Source organism: Chiloscyllium plagiosum, unplaced genomic scaffold (genome assembly GCF_037043375.1).
Source record: "Chiloscyllium plagiosum isolate Xiang-an unplaced genomic scaffold, Cpla_swu_hap1 HiC_scaffold_20, whole genome shotgun sequence".
Taxonomy (NCBI): domain Eukaryota; kingdom Metazoa; phylum Chordata; class Chondrichthyes; order Orectolobiformes; family Hemiscylliidae; genus Chiloscyllium; species Chiloscyllium plagiosum.
Genome location: NW_028270158.1, coordinates 56,133,168 through 56,151,228, shown reverse-complemented (window position 1 = coordinate 56,151,228; position 18,061 = coordinate 56,133,168). Strand labels below are relative to the sequence as shown.

Here is an 18,061-nt window from a genome sequence, read left to right as displayed (position 1 = left end):
CTCTGAAGAATTCACCCCTTCTCCCCTCTAGTGCTTTTGTCCAGTGACCTGTAAGTCCTCTGGTTACCAATCCTACTGCTAATGAAGATTTCTTATTATCAGCCATGATTCAGTCAGAGTGTCCTCATCTTCTGAGTCGGAAGTTATGGATTTGAATCAAACGACTTGAAGACAAAAATCTAGGGTGACAGTGTCGTACTGAGGGAGTCCGGCATTGTCACAGGGTTCATCCTTTAGATCAGAATCTCGTATCACTAATATGGGAAAGAGCTGGGACCATTTCCCGAGTAACCAGGCTGAAGGTTAATGCTTTGATCAAGATCACAAAATCAGATTTCCTGAGCAGCTATAAAAAAAGTCACCCATTTAAAACTGAGATGAGGCAAAGCTTTTGTTTCTCTCACTTGGAGGGTCATGAGTCTTTGGTGCTCTCTTCCTGAAAAGGTGACGGAAGAAGACTCTTTGAATATTTTTTAGGAGAAGGTGGGTTGGCTCTTGGTAAGCCGGGGGTGGAAGGTTATCAAGGGCATGCAGGAATGTGGATTTGAGGTTACAATCCAACCAGCCATGATCTTATCAAATGGCAGAGCAGGCTCAAGGGGCTGAATGGCCTCCTCCTGTTCCAATGATCTATTCCTCTTTGTGGAAGATTACTGTTTGCGAGTTGGTTCCTGCGCATCTTTGTTATTTATTCACAGGATATATGTGTTGCTGGTTAGGCCAGCATCTATTGGATGGGATGGGATTGACAGCACACACAGGCCAGAGTAGGTACAAATGGCAGATTTCCTTTACTAAAGGAGAACCAAAGGTAGTTTTCACAACAGTGTCTATATAGTCTAATATTTTATTGAATTCAAATTTCACCATCTGTCACAGAATCCCTACAGTGTAGAAGCAGGCCATTCGGCCCACTGAGTCCACACCAATCTTCCAAAGAGCATCCCACCCAGACACCCCATCCCTGTAACCCTACATTACCCATGGCTAGCACATCCCAGGATACTATGGGCAATTTAACATGGGACGAAACTCACACAGACAGGGGAGAATGTGCAAAACCCCACACAGTCACCCAAGGGTGGAATCAAACCTGGGTCCCTGGCACTATAAGGCAGCAGCGCTAACCACTGAGCCACTGTGCTGCCCTGTCATGGTGAGATTCAAATTCAAGTCGACCAAAAGATAGCCTGTGTTGTCAATTACTAGTCCAGTGACATTACCTCAAGACAACACCTCCACACATAGAACATTTCAATCTTGACTTAACATCAAGAAGCACGTAACTGGCTGTGAAGCACATTGAGATCTCCCATGTCCTTGAAAGGTGCAATTATTAATGCAAGCTTTAATGTGTTAGCGATTAAAATAAGGGGAAATTTAGCCAAAAATAACCTTTTTTCACATTTATTTAAAGCCAATGGCAGTAAATGCAATCAGTCAAGCACAACACTGCCACATGCCTGTCATGTTGGATATGATACAGGCATTGGCAGAGTTCAACAGGACATACACATTTTGCAGCCTGACGCTGGAGGAATTCCACTGAAAATGTAGTCCCTTGTTTTAAAAGATAAAAATAAACTGGCTTCCCAGAATACATTAAGTGGACAATTTTCTCTCCTTCTAACTCTCTGTATATAAGATTGAAGTTTTTTTTCTTGTAGATAAAACTGACAAGAAATGGAATCCTCTTCAAACACCACAACACACCTAATAACATTAATCACTCCCAATAGAGCACAGAGTAGCATGAAGCGTCAAGATGCATAGCTTTACATAATGAAAATACGATACAGTTTCATAACTTAATAAAAATATAACAGTCATACAATTTTTTTATGGGCTTTCTAAATTTTTTGTTTTTTTACAATTTACATCGGCTATTTTTCAGGCTTTGAAGAAATTTCAAAACTGTGACAAACACACTGGGTCATTGGACACGATATAAGACAATTAATACCTCAAATCCGAGAATTACAATTGACACTTTTTTTTCAAACCACAGGCAGATAGATGCATTCATTATAATTCAGGCGTTCAACCAGACTTTATATACGGTTTGTACAATTGTTAATACAACAGGTGTGTTCCTCCCCAACACACATACAAGTGAAAGTCAAAGTAAAACTCAATGTCATAAAGTCATTGACAAAAGAAATCTTCAACTTAAACAAGGCACGTCATTGTTCATTAAAAAAATGCATACAATGCTTTTGCTTCAACATTGAAAATCAAACGAAAAAAATCAACAAAATTAAAATGATAATCTAAAAACATCATTTATATATATCTTATTTAAAAATGGTTTCAAAATAAAGTAGAATTTAGCTTGTGCTCGAGTTAATATCTTAATATATAATTTAATATAGATAGAATCTTGGGTCAGTAAAATCTCTCACTTGTGAACGGGATCATTTGCAAGCTTTTTAAATGTTTTTCTGTTTTACTTTCAAAAGGGTGATGATGTAAAGTTTGGATTTCCATACTAGGAAATTCTAATTCTTTTCCTTCATAAATCTCTACTTCTGCAATGACCTAAATCTGCCACAGGGAGGCAGAAGAAGCACATCCAGAACTACCTAACTGGCCGAACATTTTTTTAAAAAAAGTTTCCAACATACTTTAACCAATAAGGCTGGTGTAGTTATAATGTGTGCAAAAGCCCCTATGGATCCTTGAGCTTCCAACCACGCCAGGGAATTTAAGTAAATGAATGTGTGAATAAAATGTTCCTTGTTCATAATCCTTTTGCAATTACGAGAATATTACGAGAGCATATTGCCCTGTCATACTATTTGCTTCTTTTGTACTCTCAACCCTGGTTTGAAAACAGACCAGACAACATGTTTAGGACAGCTTGGTATCATGGCTATATATCAAGGAATTATTTAACATTCCTCAACTAATTTGAATAAAATGATTTCTAACTTAAGGGCACATCCAGTTAGGACAACCTGTCATGTCTGCACTAAACCAGGGCTGTTGTGGATGCTTGATGCACAAATGGAAAAGAAAAATCTCTCCATAGTGCAACCGTGACCACTAGAACAGACTAGAGAACACTGAATAACATGACGCCTCCCAGTGACATACTCAGCCATTCCTGACCCAGTTATCCGGCTTAACCACCTGAATGTAACATTATAGTTGTTGCTCTATATCTACAGCGACCATGAGAAAGAAGACAATGACTATATGACAAGCCTTGTGTGTCTCTGTTTTGTTTTTAATTTGCTACACTGCAGATGACGACAATTGAGTAGACACCAGTTATATACAGGAGCAAAGGGACAGATAGACCTTACGGTTGGGATTTCATTTCATTTTTTTCTTGTGAGTCAGTATGTCTTTCTTGCTATGGTTTTGCAGACAAGTGGTTCTGACCAAAGAAACCTCACTGGGTAAAAAAAATTACAGGGCTACAGTGTTGGCTTGACTGTAGACAAAAGGATATTTTGTGAGTACATTAAACAGACTTCTCCAGGTCCATAAAATATTGAAATTCTTGAACTGTTTGATAAAACTGACTACAAAAAAGAATATGCAAACATCTTCCAAAACATGGCCCGATCTATATCAATATAAAGATGGCCTGGTGAGAAACATTAACTAACTGCTTCAAAATCACAGAGCACATCAAGCACAGGGTCTGAGTTCACCCAAAACAAATCAACTTTTTAAAAAGTATATTACGCTTTGTACTCTGTGGCCTTACACCTTGGCAAACTAAAACTGTAAACTTTGGCAAATCAGCATCTCTGGCAGTGACTAAGCATCCAGGTCTTTCTCTCTTACACTCCTTTAGGATTCTCTGTCTGTTTTACTGGGAAGTAAGCCCCGAGAATCTCAGTCAAGTGGAAAGGGTGCTGTACCATTTGATACCAACAGCAGGGGAATCGAACAAATTGGTCCCCAGGGTTTAGGAGACATAATGAATGTCCAAACGGGGTTGATTGTTCTTAATAAAGTACTTTCCTTTCCCCCTCCAACTCTATGTTGATTTATTCCCTACTCTCCCCTTCACTGTTTGGTCACACAGCATTGCCCTTTGATGAGAAGGACACTGCTTGTCACTGGCCACTCGGGTGTTTCCTTTTTTCCTGGTGGTGGAATATCAATAAAGATTTACACACTAGTTGTTCTTCACTGTGTCCTATACCTGAGCACACATGACATGGGGGATGGGGAAAAATAAGCATTCCCACTTTTAGGGGGTTGTGCAGTGAAGGAAGAAAAAATGTAAAAATTTTTAAAAAGTACTTTTCCTGATGCATACTTCAGGTGCAGAGTCTTAGTCACTGATGTGCGCTGTACTGACACTCCCAGTGCATTGCTGAGGAGGTGCTGCACTGTTAGAGCTGCTATATTCCTGCGCTGTTAGGGATCCCACATGGCATCATTCAACACACAGCAGGAGAGTTCTTTGAATCAATATCGATGCGGCACTCACATCACTGAACCAGCTGAATTATACGGTCTATTCCAATGCCATGTCCCTCGGTTTAGTGGGTGCAGCTCGGACCTTTGCCAGGTGGGGGCTGAAGTCCTGCTCCAGAGGATTGGAGCTAGGCTGACACTCTGCTGCGCTGTCTTTCTGGTGAAATGTTAAAGGTGTAAACGTGTTGCCTACCCTCTCAAATCAGTATGAGAAGATTTCATGACATTATTCTGAAGAAGAGTTAGGGACATCCTTCCTGCTGTCCTGACCACTCATCCATTCACTAAAAAGGATGATCTGGTCATTTATTTTGTTGCTTTTGGGAGCTTCCTGTGTACAAATACAAACGCTGTGTACCCTACATTACGGCACTCTCTACATTTCGAACGGCTGGAGGCAGTGTGACGGCCTGAGGTCATGAAAAATGTCATATAAATGCAAATTCTTTCCTTCTTAAACTCTGCTACTGACTGAGCACGCACCAAAATCCAGATGAAGAAAATCAATGGAATAAAAGTTGCTCTCTTAGAGCCCACACATTTACAGCATTTACACAAATATTTTACACAGGTAACAAAATGTTCAAGAGGATGGAATTCAGATTATCCATTTCTAAGCTCTTAAATGAAACAATTCATGTGGAAAAAAAGAACTCTCGTGATTACAACAGATTTGACGAACTATTTGAGTGAATGGGAATGACCGCACTCTGACTGAATGAAGCTCAGTAATAGCCTTGAGTCAAGGACTTTATTCTAACTGTATTGACAACTCCTGGTTTCATTCAGTCTCACTTTTGCCTCAATCCTTCTTTCATAAGGAGCTTTCAGAAGGTTTCGTCGACAATTTGTGAAGCCTCGTTCTCTGTCACCAAAGCTTTTGCCTGTCAATCTGAAATTCAGTTATATTTTTTCATTGCAATGATTTGAAATGAGAATTAATATGCTTTATATTCACATGTTTAATTTGTACTATTCCTCCCCACTCTTCCTCCTCAACAAAAATCGAGTTCTAATCAAATAACACTATAGACAGGCAACAAACTCTCTTGCTCATTTGAATGCTGTCATTTCAGATTATTGCACCTTATTTTGTGATTTACTTGTATTCCTGAAGGTTCAGATTCACTGGTCACTGTTCAAAAGCCCTCTGGCACATCCCAATTGGTCATTATTCAATTGGGAACCTGGACCCGGAATGGTGGCCGTCCATTCCACTGTGGCAAGATTGGACAGTTGACTGTAATTATGCTCCCACAGGCTACATGGATGTTTTGCAACAGAAGAGACGATTCTGATCAGGAGTAGGAAATCTGACTGAATAGTTTTTGTCCCTGGGCTAGGGAGGCTACAGTGAAGCTACTGTTGCTGCCCTTTCTCCTGACACAGCTGCATGGAGCATACATCCACTAAATCATACTGTGGGCTCAATTCCTCCGCTAATGTGTCAACCGCTCCTTCCTCCTGAGCCAATCGAGTGTTGTTATATAAACATCGTACCTCCCTCTAACCCTGAATCGCAGAGTCACCTCTGCCAGTTGTAAAAGGTCAGTGACCTAAAGTATTGGTTTGGTTTTTTTTCTCCCAGAGATGCTGAGCATATCTGGCATTGTTCTGTTTACAATCTCCACTTGACCACCGATTGACAAAACTACTAATCCTATTAAACACAAAACATAATAAAAAAGCAGCCAGCCCAAATTAGCCTCTTGTCATTGTCTTTGCACTCGGGGGGTTAAAAAACAACCTGAAATTTAATGTCACAATTTAACCATGTCCTTGTGTGTCATCTCCATCATCTGTGATGAATGTTTACAAACCTATCTTATTTCTCATGCTTACAGTGTACATATACATCTCACATTAACACCTTGTCAAAAAAATGTATTCTAAGAATTTAAAGATCCTTGTGTTTGCAGGATCTGAGATCGAATGTTATAGCAATTTAACCTTGCATCATCTCTGTCTTCTGCAGATCCTGAATCATTAGCTATTTCATAACTGTTTTGGTTGAAATGTGGTCTCAGTAAATTGAATCCTGCAGATCTTCATACAAGGAGATCCTGAGGTAATCGAATTGGGTTTTTTGTTCTCATTCAAATCGTACAAACGCAAAAGGAAAAAAGAAACCGATGGGTTCATAGAGGGGAATTGTGTCTGAGACTGGTCTGGATAGGATTTTAAAGATCACTGTGCCCACTTTGAGTCCTGAGGTTTTCTTGCCTTTCACTGCTTCGCCTTCATTCTAACATGGCATCCAATTGGTCAGCCAAGTCATCAAACATGCTCCCTATGTCGTCTAGAATGCTGCCTGTGCTCTTAACTTCAGATGCAGCCCTGTGGAGAGAAAAACCATTACAGTTCATCTGTATGAGTAATTGAAAAATTGAAAGCCTATTTATTTAGTCAGCCGAATCGTTGAGATATACTCCGTCTCAGTTATTACTTCAATATTTTTAAAACTTACTCCACTTTAGAGTCTGTCAAAAAGGCAGCAGGCATTTGTAGATGTGCCTATTTCTGCCATTGAGTGTTGAGATACAATATGGTAATCCACTTGTTCCTTTTAAATCAAATGCTTTCCTCATCAACGGCAGGAAGCTTTTATTTCCTCATCTGTTCCATTCCCCCACCTCCTCCATCTCTTGATTCCTTGCTAGAGCAGCAAACTGCCATCCACGTTTGCTTATTTATGTTTGTCTTTCACAGTATGCTGTTCATTTGTGGCAGTCATGAGAGAGAGAAGTTCAAGTCATTAGATAGGGGAGTGAATTCTTACTTCGCTTACTCCCCCCAAGTCCCGCGGCTATGCCGTCAGACAACCCGATACCAAATGGGGCATCGAACCCCAAACCTGAGCCCAGTTTGTGTTGCTTCGTTTGGTGAACAATAACTACTTATCAATCAGAATAAAAGCTGGATTCTGGAAATACAAAATAAAAACACGAAGTGCTGGAGAAACTTAGCAGGTTTGGAAGCATCTGTGGAGAGAGAAACAGAATTAAGTTTTTGAGTCCGGTACAACTCTGCTTTGAAGAAGAGTCATATAGACTCAAGACATTAATTCTATTTCTGTGTCCAGAGATGCAGTCCGACCTGATGAGCTTCTGTAGCATTCCCTGTGTCTGTTTCTCAATTAGGATTAAATTCCAACTTCTTGTCGAATTCCAGTTTTCATTGCCCCGCCATTTATACCCCTATCCCGAACTTTGGAATTCCCAACTGTGTGCACGGATGAGACAGAGGCAGCTATGAAGGGAGATTAAATTGAATGGCGCAGTTGTAATTTTTATTGTGCTTGAGGAGGTGAATGAGTGGGGGTTAGTGGTGTGGCATACAGCAGGTGAGGGAAGATGCTGCAGGAAATAGTGAGACCAACAGAGTTTCAGCCTTGGTGCGAAGTGGGTACAATAGCAGAGATACAGTCAGTGTGAAGTATCAGAGAAAAGACTTACATTGGTGGAGTGGAGAAGACCATTGACCTTCTTTAAGGTTGACACGGTGGCTCAATGGTTAATGCTGCTGCCTCATAACATTAGGGACCCAGGTTTGATTCCACCCTCAGTGACTGTGTGGAGTTTGGACATTCTCCCTGTGTCTGTGTGGGTTTCCCCCGGGTGTCCTGGTTTCGTCCCACAATCCAAAGATGTGCCGGTTATGTGGATTGGCCATGCTAAACTGCCCATAGTGTCCAGGGATGTGCAGGCTGGCTGCATGGGAAATGCAGGGTTACAGGGATAGGGGTTGGGTCTAGGTGAGTTGCTCTTCAGAGGGTCAGTGTGGACCCGATGGGCCAAATGGCCCTGTTTCCACACTTTAGGGATTCTATGACTTTTTCAACAGAGCTGGACATTCCTCCAGATGGCTGAGACTACATTGGTTGTGGGTGGGGACTAGACTGGCACACTCTGGTATTCCAGGTGGCACAGGTAAGGCAGCCTGGGCACTATCCAGAGGGTTAAGGAGATGCGTTTGGAAAGAGGTGGGCAAGAAATTGTGCTACCTCTCGTAATGAAAAGCCCTTCAGAAAGCATGATACAACTTGTATTTAACCAAATTTTTAAAAAAGACATTCAGCCCAATATTTCCACATGTGGGGAGAAATTAAAAGAAAGCTCCTTAGGATAGTTACCAGGAAATCTCTGAAGGAATTCAGGAGAAAGGTGTTTACTCAGTGAGTGATGGGAATGTGGAACTCCCTACGACATGGAGGGATGGATGTGCACAATACATAGACACATTTAAAGAGAGACTAAACAAGCAGCTGAGGGAGGAGCCAATGGAGGGTCACACTGACAGAGGAAGATGAGGAGAAGTGGGCATCAGATTAAGATCAAAATAGATACCAGCAAAGACTGTTTTAGTTGAATTGTCTGTATCGATTTGTGAAATCCTCTGTACATTATGTACTGTCTGTACTGCCTTGTTCCATGGAAACATATTCTCTTCAACTCAATCAGTTCTTGTACTCCAGTTTCTCCCTTATGTTTCTAATAATCATAGCCCAAGTTGTGGGAAAGCAGGATTTTTTGGCGGGAAATGACCAGCACAGATGTGATGGACCAAATGGCTTCCTGTCCTGTAATGTTCTCCGATTCCTTTGTCAGTTGTGCAGGAACAAACACACCTGCAACTTAGAGGGTCCTAACCCCAATCTCCGAAGACCAGCTGAATCAGTGCATCTTATTTTGCAGCTCTCCCTTCCTGTTGCTCAAACCTGCTGCTGAATCTTGTGCCCGTTCCTGTGGTGAGATGTGTGGCTGGAAGGGAAGGGTGTCCTATCGACTTCCAGCCTTCACCAGGCTGAGATTACCTATGGATGGCCCTCAGTACCTGCCACCCTGTCGGGCCTCAATTGGCAAATTAGGGAAGACCCTCATCCCACTGCCCACTAGTACTAATCCAACCCAGACTCCATAATGGACCCTCTTGAGAGTGACTGATTGGCTCGAGGTTGAGGCCATGTTTAATTGAAGTCATCGAGCCATATAGCACAGACAGGGCACTTTGGCCCATCATGTCTGTGCTGACCTACCTACATTAATCCCACTTTCCAGCACTTGGCCCATTGGGGAACTCAAAACTATAGGACATAGGTTTAAGGTGAGAGGAGAAAGATTGAAAAGGACCTTTTCACACAGAGGGTGGTGCGTGTATGGAATGAACTGCAAGAGGAAGTGGTAGAGGTGGGTACAATTATAACATTTGGATAGGTACATGAATAGGAAAGGTTTTGAGAGATATGGACCAAACGCAGGCAGATGGGGCTGCTTCAGTTTGGGAACCCTGGTTGGCATGGACCATTTGGACTGAAAGGTCTGTTTCTATGCTGTTTGACTCCATGACTCAGGAGGGGCATGGATAGGATGACTAGGCAAGGTCTTTTCCCTGGGCCAGGAGAGTCCAAAACTAGAGGGCATAGGTTTAAGGCAAACGAGAAAGATTTGACAGGGACCTAAGAGACAACGTTTTCACACAGAGGGTGGTGCGTGTATGGAATGAGCCATCAGAGGAGGTGGTGGAGACTAGTACAATTACAACATTTACATCTAGATGGGTATTTGAATAGGAACGGTTTGGAGGAATACAGGCCGGGTGCTGGACCGAGTGTAGAATATCTGGTCAGCGTGGACGGCTTGGACTGAAGAGTCTGTTTCTGAGCTGTATGACTCTATGGCTGTCATTATTCTGTGCTCATTCACATAACGTTTTAAAGATTGTGAGGTTTCCCACTTTCACCACCTTCCCAAGCAGGGTATTCCTGATTCCAACCACCCTCTGGGTGGAAAAGCAATTCCTCAATCCCCTCAAAACCTCCCACCTTACACTTAAAAATTACTGCCCCTCATTACTTACTCTTAATCTAAGGGGAGGAGCTGCTTCTTATCTACTCTGTGCATGCCCCTCGTAATCTGACACACCTCAGTCACATCCGCCTTCAGCCTCCTCTGCTCAAAGGGAAACTACCCAGGTTCACTCTGTGCCAAAAGTATATCCAGCCCTGGCAACATTCTGGTAGATCTCAGTCTGCACTCCTCCAGTGCAACCACATCTTTAGAGGGTACAAGAGTATACAATTCTGAGAGCTCTAGACAGAGTGGATAAGGAGACCTCGCTAGAGAGGACGATAAACAGTAAGCATAGAGGACGAGGTGTCATTCTTACTTAGTCAGTAGAGGGGTTGGGGATTTGGATACCTTAAGAATTGTCGAATCTCTACAGTGTTGAAACAGGCCCTTCAGCCCAATAAGTCCACATCAACCCTCTGAAGAATAACCCACCCTGACCCATTCCCCTACCCTATATTTACCCCTGACTAATGCAACTAACCTGCACATCCCTGAACACTATGGGTAATTTAGCATGGCCAATTCACCTGACCTGCATATCTTTGGACTGTGGGAGGAAACCAGAGCACCCAGAGGAAACCCACGCACACGGGGAGAATGTGCAAACTCCACACAAACACTCGAGGGTGTAATCGAACCTGGGTCCCTAGTGCTGTGAGGCAGCAGTGCTAACCACTGTGCCTCCGTGCCGCTTAAAGGGCGGGAGAAATACTTATAGCATTTAAGAAGAAATCAGATCTGCTCTTGAAGTGCTATAAACTACAGGGGTTACAGACCTGAGGGCTGGAAAGTGGGGTCGAATGGTGTGGGTTCCTGTTGGCCAGCACACACACACACTATGGGCTAAATGACCTCCTTCTGTGCTGCCCATGCCTACGGTTCTTTGCCCACCTTAACCGTGAGGCAAACCCAGGCACTGTCAACCTCAGTTTGTCACGCGCATGACCGAAGCTACACCGAGCGACTTACTCTACTCGTTGCCCCTCGTCGTGTTTGATCTTCTCCTCCACGGCCTGTAGAGCTGCTGCCAGTGAGGCGCTGGTCTCTTCCAGCTTCAGTTGTGCTACTTCAGTGGTGGCCATCTCAGTGGAAGAGCCAGCTATCGAGGACCTGGGTGGCTTGACCGGGACTTGCTGGGGCTGGGCACCGGCGATGGGTTTAGCTGGACTCGAACACAGGGACGGCGGTGTGCTTGCTGCTTTGATGGTCGGTTGCTTGGCAGGAGAAGGGACAGGGGTGGGGCCTGCACTCAGGGACTGCAGAATGGTGTGGGGTTTGATGGGTTTGGGTGGGGTCAGGGGGGGAGGTAGGATTGGTTTTGGGGACACAGGGGGTGGGGCACGTTTCACTTCTGGGGAAAGAAAATGATGGAGAGAAATATCCATGTTAAGAAAACCAGCAATAGACACTGATTACATTTGAGTGTAGCTGAATAACTGGGCCTGAACAAGACACCTGCCAGACAGCTTGAGGGTTAGCACTGAAGAAACTACCCTCATGTGCTGTTTCACAACATATAACACCGTCCCCTTCATACTGACTCTATAAGCCCCTCCAAGCCACTCATGAATTCTGGGTCATTCAAGATGGAGGACAGGAAAAATTTCTGCCTGTAACAGCTGCTCCTTTTTTTGAGGTATTTTAGGTGCTGGAGGTGATTTCCTCAAATTCCAGGAGCTGCAATTACTGTTTTATATGCTGTTGCATTGTTTTGGAACTTTCGAAAAAAAAGTCAAAACAACAGCAGTTTTAAAAAGGAGAGGGATAGACAAAGGAAGCACATGGTGAGGTCAGTGCAGGAGAGAGAGAGGGAGAGAAAGAGAGAGAGAAAGAAGCTGACACCAGAGAGAATCTGCACAGTTACTGCCTTTGCTGTTTGAACTCATGTATCGCTGGACATTGGAGTGCGTCTGGGAAAATTAATAAACACTGAAATTCATAACTGACCTTGGAGGAACTGTTTGAGCAAAGTTCACAGCACAGAATTAGATAAGTTAATCGTTGTTTTAAGTAGCCTATAGAGAATCTGCAGTAGTGAGCAGAGTGGGTTCTTTCTTGATTATATGTTTTTTGAGATATGTCTCTTGACTAAACTTAAAATATAAGCCATAACTATTAATCTAACCTGGAGGACTGTTTTGCAGAGGAATAAGACGGTGTTATTTTCTGGGTCTGTAGATTGTGAAGGAGCAAAAATGGCCTTTAGTAGAGTGATATGTACTTCTTGTCAGATGTGGGAGGTTAAAGAGAGTTTAAGGGTTATTGTGGATTATATCTGCAATAAATGCTGTTGGTTGCAATTCTTATCAGATCTAATGGATCGGTTGGAGAGACATTTAGAAACAATGAGGAATTTGCAACAGCAACAGTATATGATGGATGGCAGTTATAGGAAGGGGGGAAAGTCTTAGATACAGTCACATAGATGGGTTAACTCCAGGAAAGGTCAGAGAGGTAGGCAGCTAGTGCAGGTGTGTTCTGTGGCTATACCCATTTCAAACAGGTATGCTGTTTCGGAAAATGTAGGGGGTGATGGATTCTCAGGGGAATGTAGCACGAACAGCCAAGTTTCTGGTATTGAGACTGGCTCTAATGTAATGAGGGGTACATCGGCTTCCAAGAGATCAATTGTGTTAGGGGACTCTCTAGTCTGAGGTACAGACAGACGTTTCTGTGGCCAGCAGCGAAAAACCAGAATGGTGTGTTGCTTCTCTGGTGCCAGAATCAAGGATGTCTCAGAGAGGGTGCAGAGAGGGTCCCAAGGGGGAAGAGGGACCAGCAAGAGGTCATTGTACACATTGGAACCAACGAGATAGGAAGGGAAAGGGTTGAGATTCCGAAGGGTGATTACAGAGAGTTAGGCAGGAATTTAAAAAGGAGGTTCTCGAGAGTAGTAATAGCTGGATTACTCCCAGTGCTACGAGCTAGTGAGGGCAGGAATAGGAGGATAGAGCAGATGGATGCATTGCTGAGAAGCTGGTGTATGGGAGAAGGATTCACATTTTTGGATCATTGGAATCTCTTTTGGGATAGAAGTGACCTGTACAAGAAGGATGGATAGCATGTAAATTGGAAGGGGACTAATATACTGGCAAGGAGATTTGCTAGAGCTGTTCAGGAGGATTTAAACTAGTAAGGTGGGGGGGTGGGACCCAGGGAGATAGTGAGGAAAGAGATTGATCTGAGATGGGTACAGTTGAGAACAGAGGCAAGTCAAACCGTCAGGACAGGCAGGGACAAAGTAGGACTAATAAATTTAACTGCATTTATTTCAATGCAAGGGGTCTAACAGGGAAGGCCGATGAACTCAGGGCATGGTTAGGAACATGGGACTGGGATATCATGGCAATTATAGAAACATGGCTCAGAGATGGGCAGGACTGGCAGCTTAATGTTCCAGGATACAAATGCTACAGGAAGGATAGAAAGGGAGGCAAGAGAGGAGGGGGAGTGGTGTTTTTGATAAGGGATAGCATTACAGCTGTGCTGAGGGAGGATATTCCTGGAAATACATCCAGGGAAGCTATTTGGGTGGAACTGAGAAATAAGAAAGGGATGATAACCTTATTGGGATTGTATTATAGACGCCCTAATACTCAGAGGGAAATTGAGAAACAAACTGTAAGGAGATCTCAGCTATCTGTAAGAATAATAGAGTGGTTATGGTAGGGGATTTTAACTTTCCGAACATAGACTGGGACTGCCATAGTGTTAAAGGTTTAGATGGAGAGGAATTTGTTAAGTGTGTACAAGACAATTTTCTGATTCAGTATGTGGATGTACTTACTAAAGAAGGTGCAAAACTTGACCTACTCTTGGGAAATAAGGCAGGGCAGGTGACTGAGGTGCACTTTGAGGCCAGCGACCATAATTCCATTAGATTTAAAATAGTGATGTAAAAGGATAGACCAGATCTAAAAGTTGAAGTTCTAAACTGGAGAAAGGCCAATTTTGACGGTATTAGGCAAGAACTTTCTAAAGCTGATTGGGGGCAGATGTTCTCAGGTAAAGGGACGGCTGGAAAATGGGAAGCCTTCAGGAATGAGATAACGAGAATCCAGAGAAAGTATATTTCTGTTAGGGTTTAAAAAAAGGCTGGTAGGTATAGGGAATGCTGGATGACTAAAGAAATTGAGGTAAAAACAATGACTGCAGATGCTGGAAACCAGATTCTGGATCAATGGTGCTGGAAGAGCACAGCAGTTCAGGCAGCATCCAAGGAGCTTCAGCAAAATCGACGTTTCGGGCAAAAGCCCTTCATCAGGAATAAAGGCAGAGAGCCTGAAGCGTGGAGAGATAAGCTAGGGGAGGGTGGGGGTGGGGAGAAAGTAGCATAGAGTACAATGGGTGAGTGGGGGAGGAGATGAAGGTGATAGGTCAGGGAGGAGAGGGTGGAGTGGATAGGTGGAAAAGGAGCTAGGCAGATCGGACAAGTCCGGACAAGTCATGGGGACAGTGCTGAGCTGGAAGTTTGAAACTAGGATGAGGTGGGGGAAGGGGAAATGAGGAAGCTGTTGAAGTTCACATTGATGCCCTGGGGTTGAAGTGTTCCGAGGCGGAAGATGAGGCGTTCTTCCTCCAGGCGTCTGGTGGTGAGGGAGCGGCGGTGAAGGAGGCCCAGGACCTCCATGTCCTCGGCAGAGTGGGAGGGGGAGTTGAAATGTTGAGCCACGGGGCGGTTTGGTTGATTGGTGCGGGTGTCCCGGAGATGTTCCCTAAAGCGCTCTGCTAGGAGGCGCCCAGTCTCCCCAATGTAGAGGAGACCGCATCGGGAGCAACGGATACAATAAATTATATTAGTGGATGTGCAGGTAAAACTTTGATAGATGTGGAAGGCTCCTTTAGGGCCTTAGATGGAGGTGAGGGAGGAGGTGTGGGCACAGGTGTTACAGTTCCTGTGGTGGCAGGGGAAAGTGCCAGGATGGGAGGGTGGGTTGTAGGGGGGCGTGGACCAGGTAGTCACGGAGGGAACGGTCTTTGCGGAAGGCGGAAAGGGGTGGGGAGGGAAATATATCCCTGGTGGTGGGGTCTTTTTGGAGGTGGCGGAAATGTCGGCAGATGATTTGGTTTATGTGGAGGTTTGTAGGGTGGAAGGTGAGCACCAGGGGCATCCTGTCCTTGTTACGGTTGGAGGGGTGGGGTCTGAGGGCAGAGGTGCAGGATGTGGACGAGATGCGTTGGAGGGCATCTTTAACCACGTGGGAAGGGAAATTGCAGTCTCTAAAGAAGGAGGCCATCTGGTGTGTTCTGTGGTGGAACTGGTCCTCCTGGGAGCAGATACGGCAGAGGCGGAGGAATTGGGAATACGGGATGGCATTTTTGCAAGAGGTAGGGTGGGAAGAGGTGTAATCCAGGTAGCTGTGGGAGTCGGTGGGTTTGTAAAAAATGTCAGTGTCAAGTCGGTCATCATTAATGGAGATGGCGAGGTCCAGGAAGGGGAGGGAGGTGTCAGAGATAGTCCAGGTAAATTTAAGGTCAGGGTGGAATGTGTTGGTGAAGTTGATGAATTGCTCAACCTCCTCGCGGGAGCACGAGGTGGCGCCAATGCAGTCATGAATGTAGCGGAGGAAGAGGTGGGGAGTGGTGCCGGTGTAATTACGGAAGATCAACCGTTCTACGTAGCCAACAAAGAGACAGGCATAGCTGGGGCCAATACGTGTACCCATGGCTACCCCTTTGGTCTGGAGGAAGTGGGAGGACTCAAAGGAGAAATTGTTAAGGGTGAGGACCAGTTCGGCCAAACGAATGAGAGTGTCGGTGGAAGGGTACTGTTGGGGACGTCTGGAGAGGAAAAAATGGAGGGCTTGGAGGCCCTGGTCATGGCGGATGGAGGTGTAGAGGGAATGGATATCCATGGTGAAGATGAGGCATTGGGGTCCGGGGAAATGGAAGTCTTGGAGGAGGTGGACGGCGTGGGTGGTGTCTCAAACATATGTGGGGAGTTCCTGGACTAGGGGGGATAGGACAGTGTCGAGGTAGGTAGAGATAAGTTCAGTGGGGCAGGAGCATGCTGAGACAATGGGTCGGCCAGGGTGGTCAGGCTTGTGGATCTTGGGAAGGAGGTAGAACCGGGCAGTGCGGGGTTCCCGGACTATGAGGTTGGAAGCTGTGGGTGGGAGATCTCCTGAGGTGATGAGGTTCTGTATGGTCTGGGAGATGATGGTTTGGTGATGGGGGGTGGGGTCATGGTCGAGTGGGAAGTAGGAAGAGGTGTCCTTGAGTTGGCGTTTGGCTTCAGCAGTGTAGAGGTCAGTGCGCCAGACTACCACTGCGCCCCCTTTATCTGCTGGCTTGATGGTGAGGCTGGGATTAGAGCAGAGGGATTGGAGGGCTGCGCGTTGTGAGGGTGAGAGGTTGGAGTGGGGGAGGGGGGTAGACAGGTTGAGGCGGTTAATGTCCCGGTGGCAGTTGGAAATGAAGAGGTCGAGGGCAGGTAATAGGCCAGCGCGGGGTGTCCAGGTGGATGCAGTGTGTTGGAGGTGGGTGGAGGTGGGCGAAGGGGTCCTCGGAAGGTGGGCGGGGGTCCTGATTGTGAAAGTAAGCTCGGAGGCGGAGGCGACGAAAGAATTGTTCGACGTCACGGCGTGTATTAAATTCATTGATGCGTGGACGGAGGGGGATGAATGTGAGTCCTTTGCTGAGGACTGATCGTTCTTCCAAGAAATTGAGGGTTTGGTTTAGAAAAAGGAGGAAGCATATGTCAGGTATAGACAGGATAGAGCGAGTGAATCCTTAGAAGAGTATAAAGGCAGTTGGAGTACACTTAAGAGGGAAATCAGGAGGGCAAAAAGGGGACATGAGATAGCTTTGGGAAATAGAATTAAGGAGAATCCAAAGGGTTTTTACAAATACATTAAGGACAAAAGGGTAACTAGGGAGAGAATAGGGCACCTCAAAGATCAGCAAGGCGGCCTTTGTTTAGAGCCGCAGAAAATGGGGGAGATACTAAATGAGTATTTCGCATCAGTATTTACTGTGGAAGATAAAGAATGTAGGGAAATAAATGGTGACATCTTGAAAAATGTCCATATTACAGAGGAGGAAGTGCTGGATGTCTTGAAATGCATAAAAGTGGATAAATCCCCAGGACCTGATCAGGTGTACCCTAGAACTCTGTGGGAAGCTAGAGAAGTGATTTCTGGGCCTCTCGCTGAGATATTTGTATCATTGGTAGTCACAGGTGAGGTGCCGGAAGACTGGAGGTTGGCTAAGAAGGGTGGTAAGGACAAGCCAGGGAACTATAGACCAGTGAGCCTGACCTCAGTGGTGGGCAAGTTGTTTTAGAGAATCCTGAGGGACAGGATGTACATGTATTTGGAAAGGCAAGGACTGATTAGGGATAGTCAACATGGCTTTGTGCGTGGGAAATCATGTCTCACAAACTTGATTGAGTTTTTCAAAGAAGTAACAAAGAATATTGATGAGGGCAGAGCAGTAGATGTGATCCATGTGGACTTCAGTAAGGCATTCGACAAGGTTCCCCATGGGAGACTGGTTAGCAAGGTTAGATCTCACGGACTACAAGCAGAATTAGCCATTTGGATACAGAACTGGCTCAAAGGTAGAAGACAGAGGGTGGTGGTAGAGGGTTGTTTTTCAGACTGGAGGCCTGTGACTAGTGGAGTGCCACAAGGATCAGTGCTGGGTCCACTACTTTTGTATTTACATAAATGATTTGGATGCGAGCATAAGAGGTACAGTTAGTAAGTTTGCAGATGACACTAAAATTGGAGGTGTAGTGGACAGCGAAGGTTACCTCAGATTACAACGGG

At 44.8% G+C, this 18,061-nt stretch overlaps 1 protein-coding gene across 9 annotated transcripts in view; it reads right to left on the bottom strand.

Annotated features, from left to right (window-relative positions):
* Positions 1-4,377: 4,377 nt before the first annotated feature.
* Positions 4,378-18,061, bottom strand: part of caskin1 (CASK interacting protein 1) — a 647,172-nt gene continuing 633,488 nt past the window's right edge. For all 9 annotated transcript variants that reach the window (XM_043711208.2, XM_087997968.1, XM_043711209.2 and 6 more), the window contains 2 exons: positions 11,259-11,640; positions 4,378-6,777 (listed from right to left, as the gene is read on the bottom strand). In XM_043711208.2, coding sequence (XP_043567143.2) covers positions 6,681-6,777; positions 11,259-11,640 — 479 coding nt within the window. In that variant the 3' untranslated portion in view covers positions 4,378-6,680. The remainder of the gene's footprint in view (positions 6,778-11,258; positions 11,641-18,061) is intronic.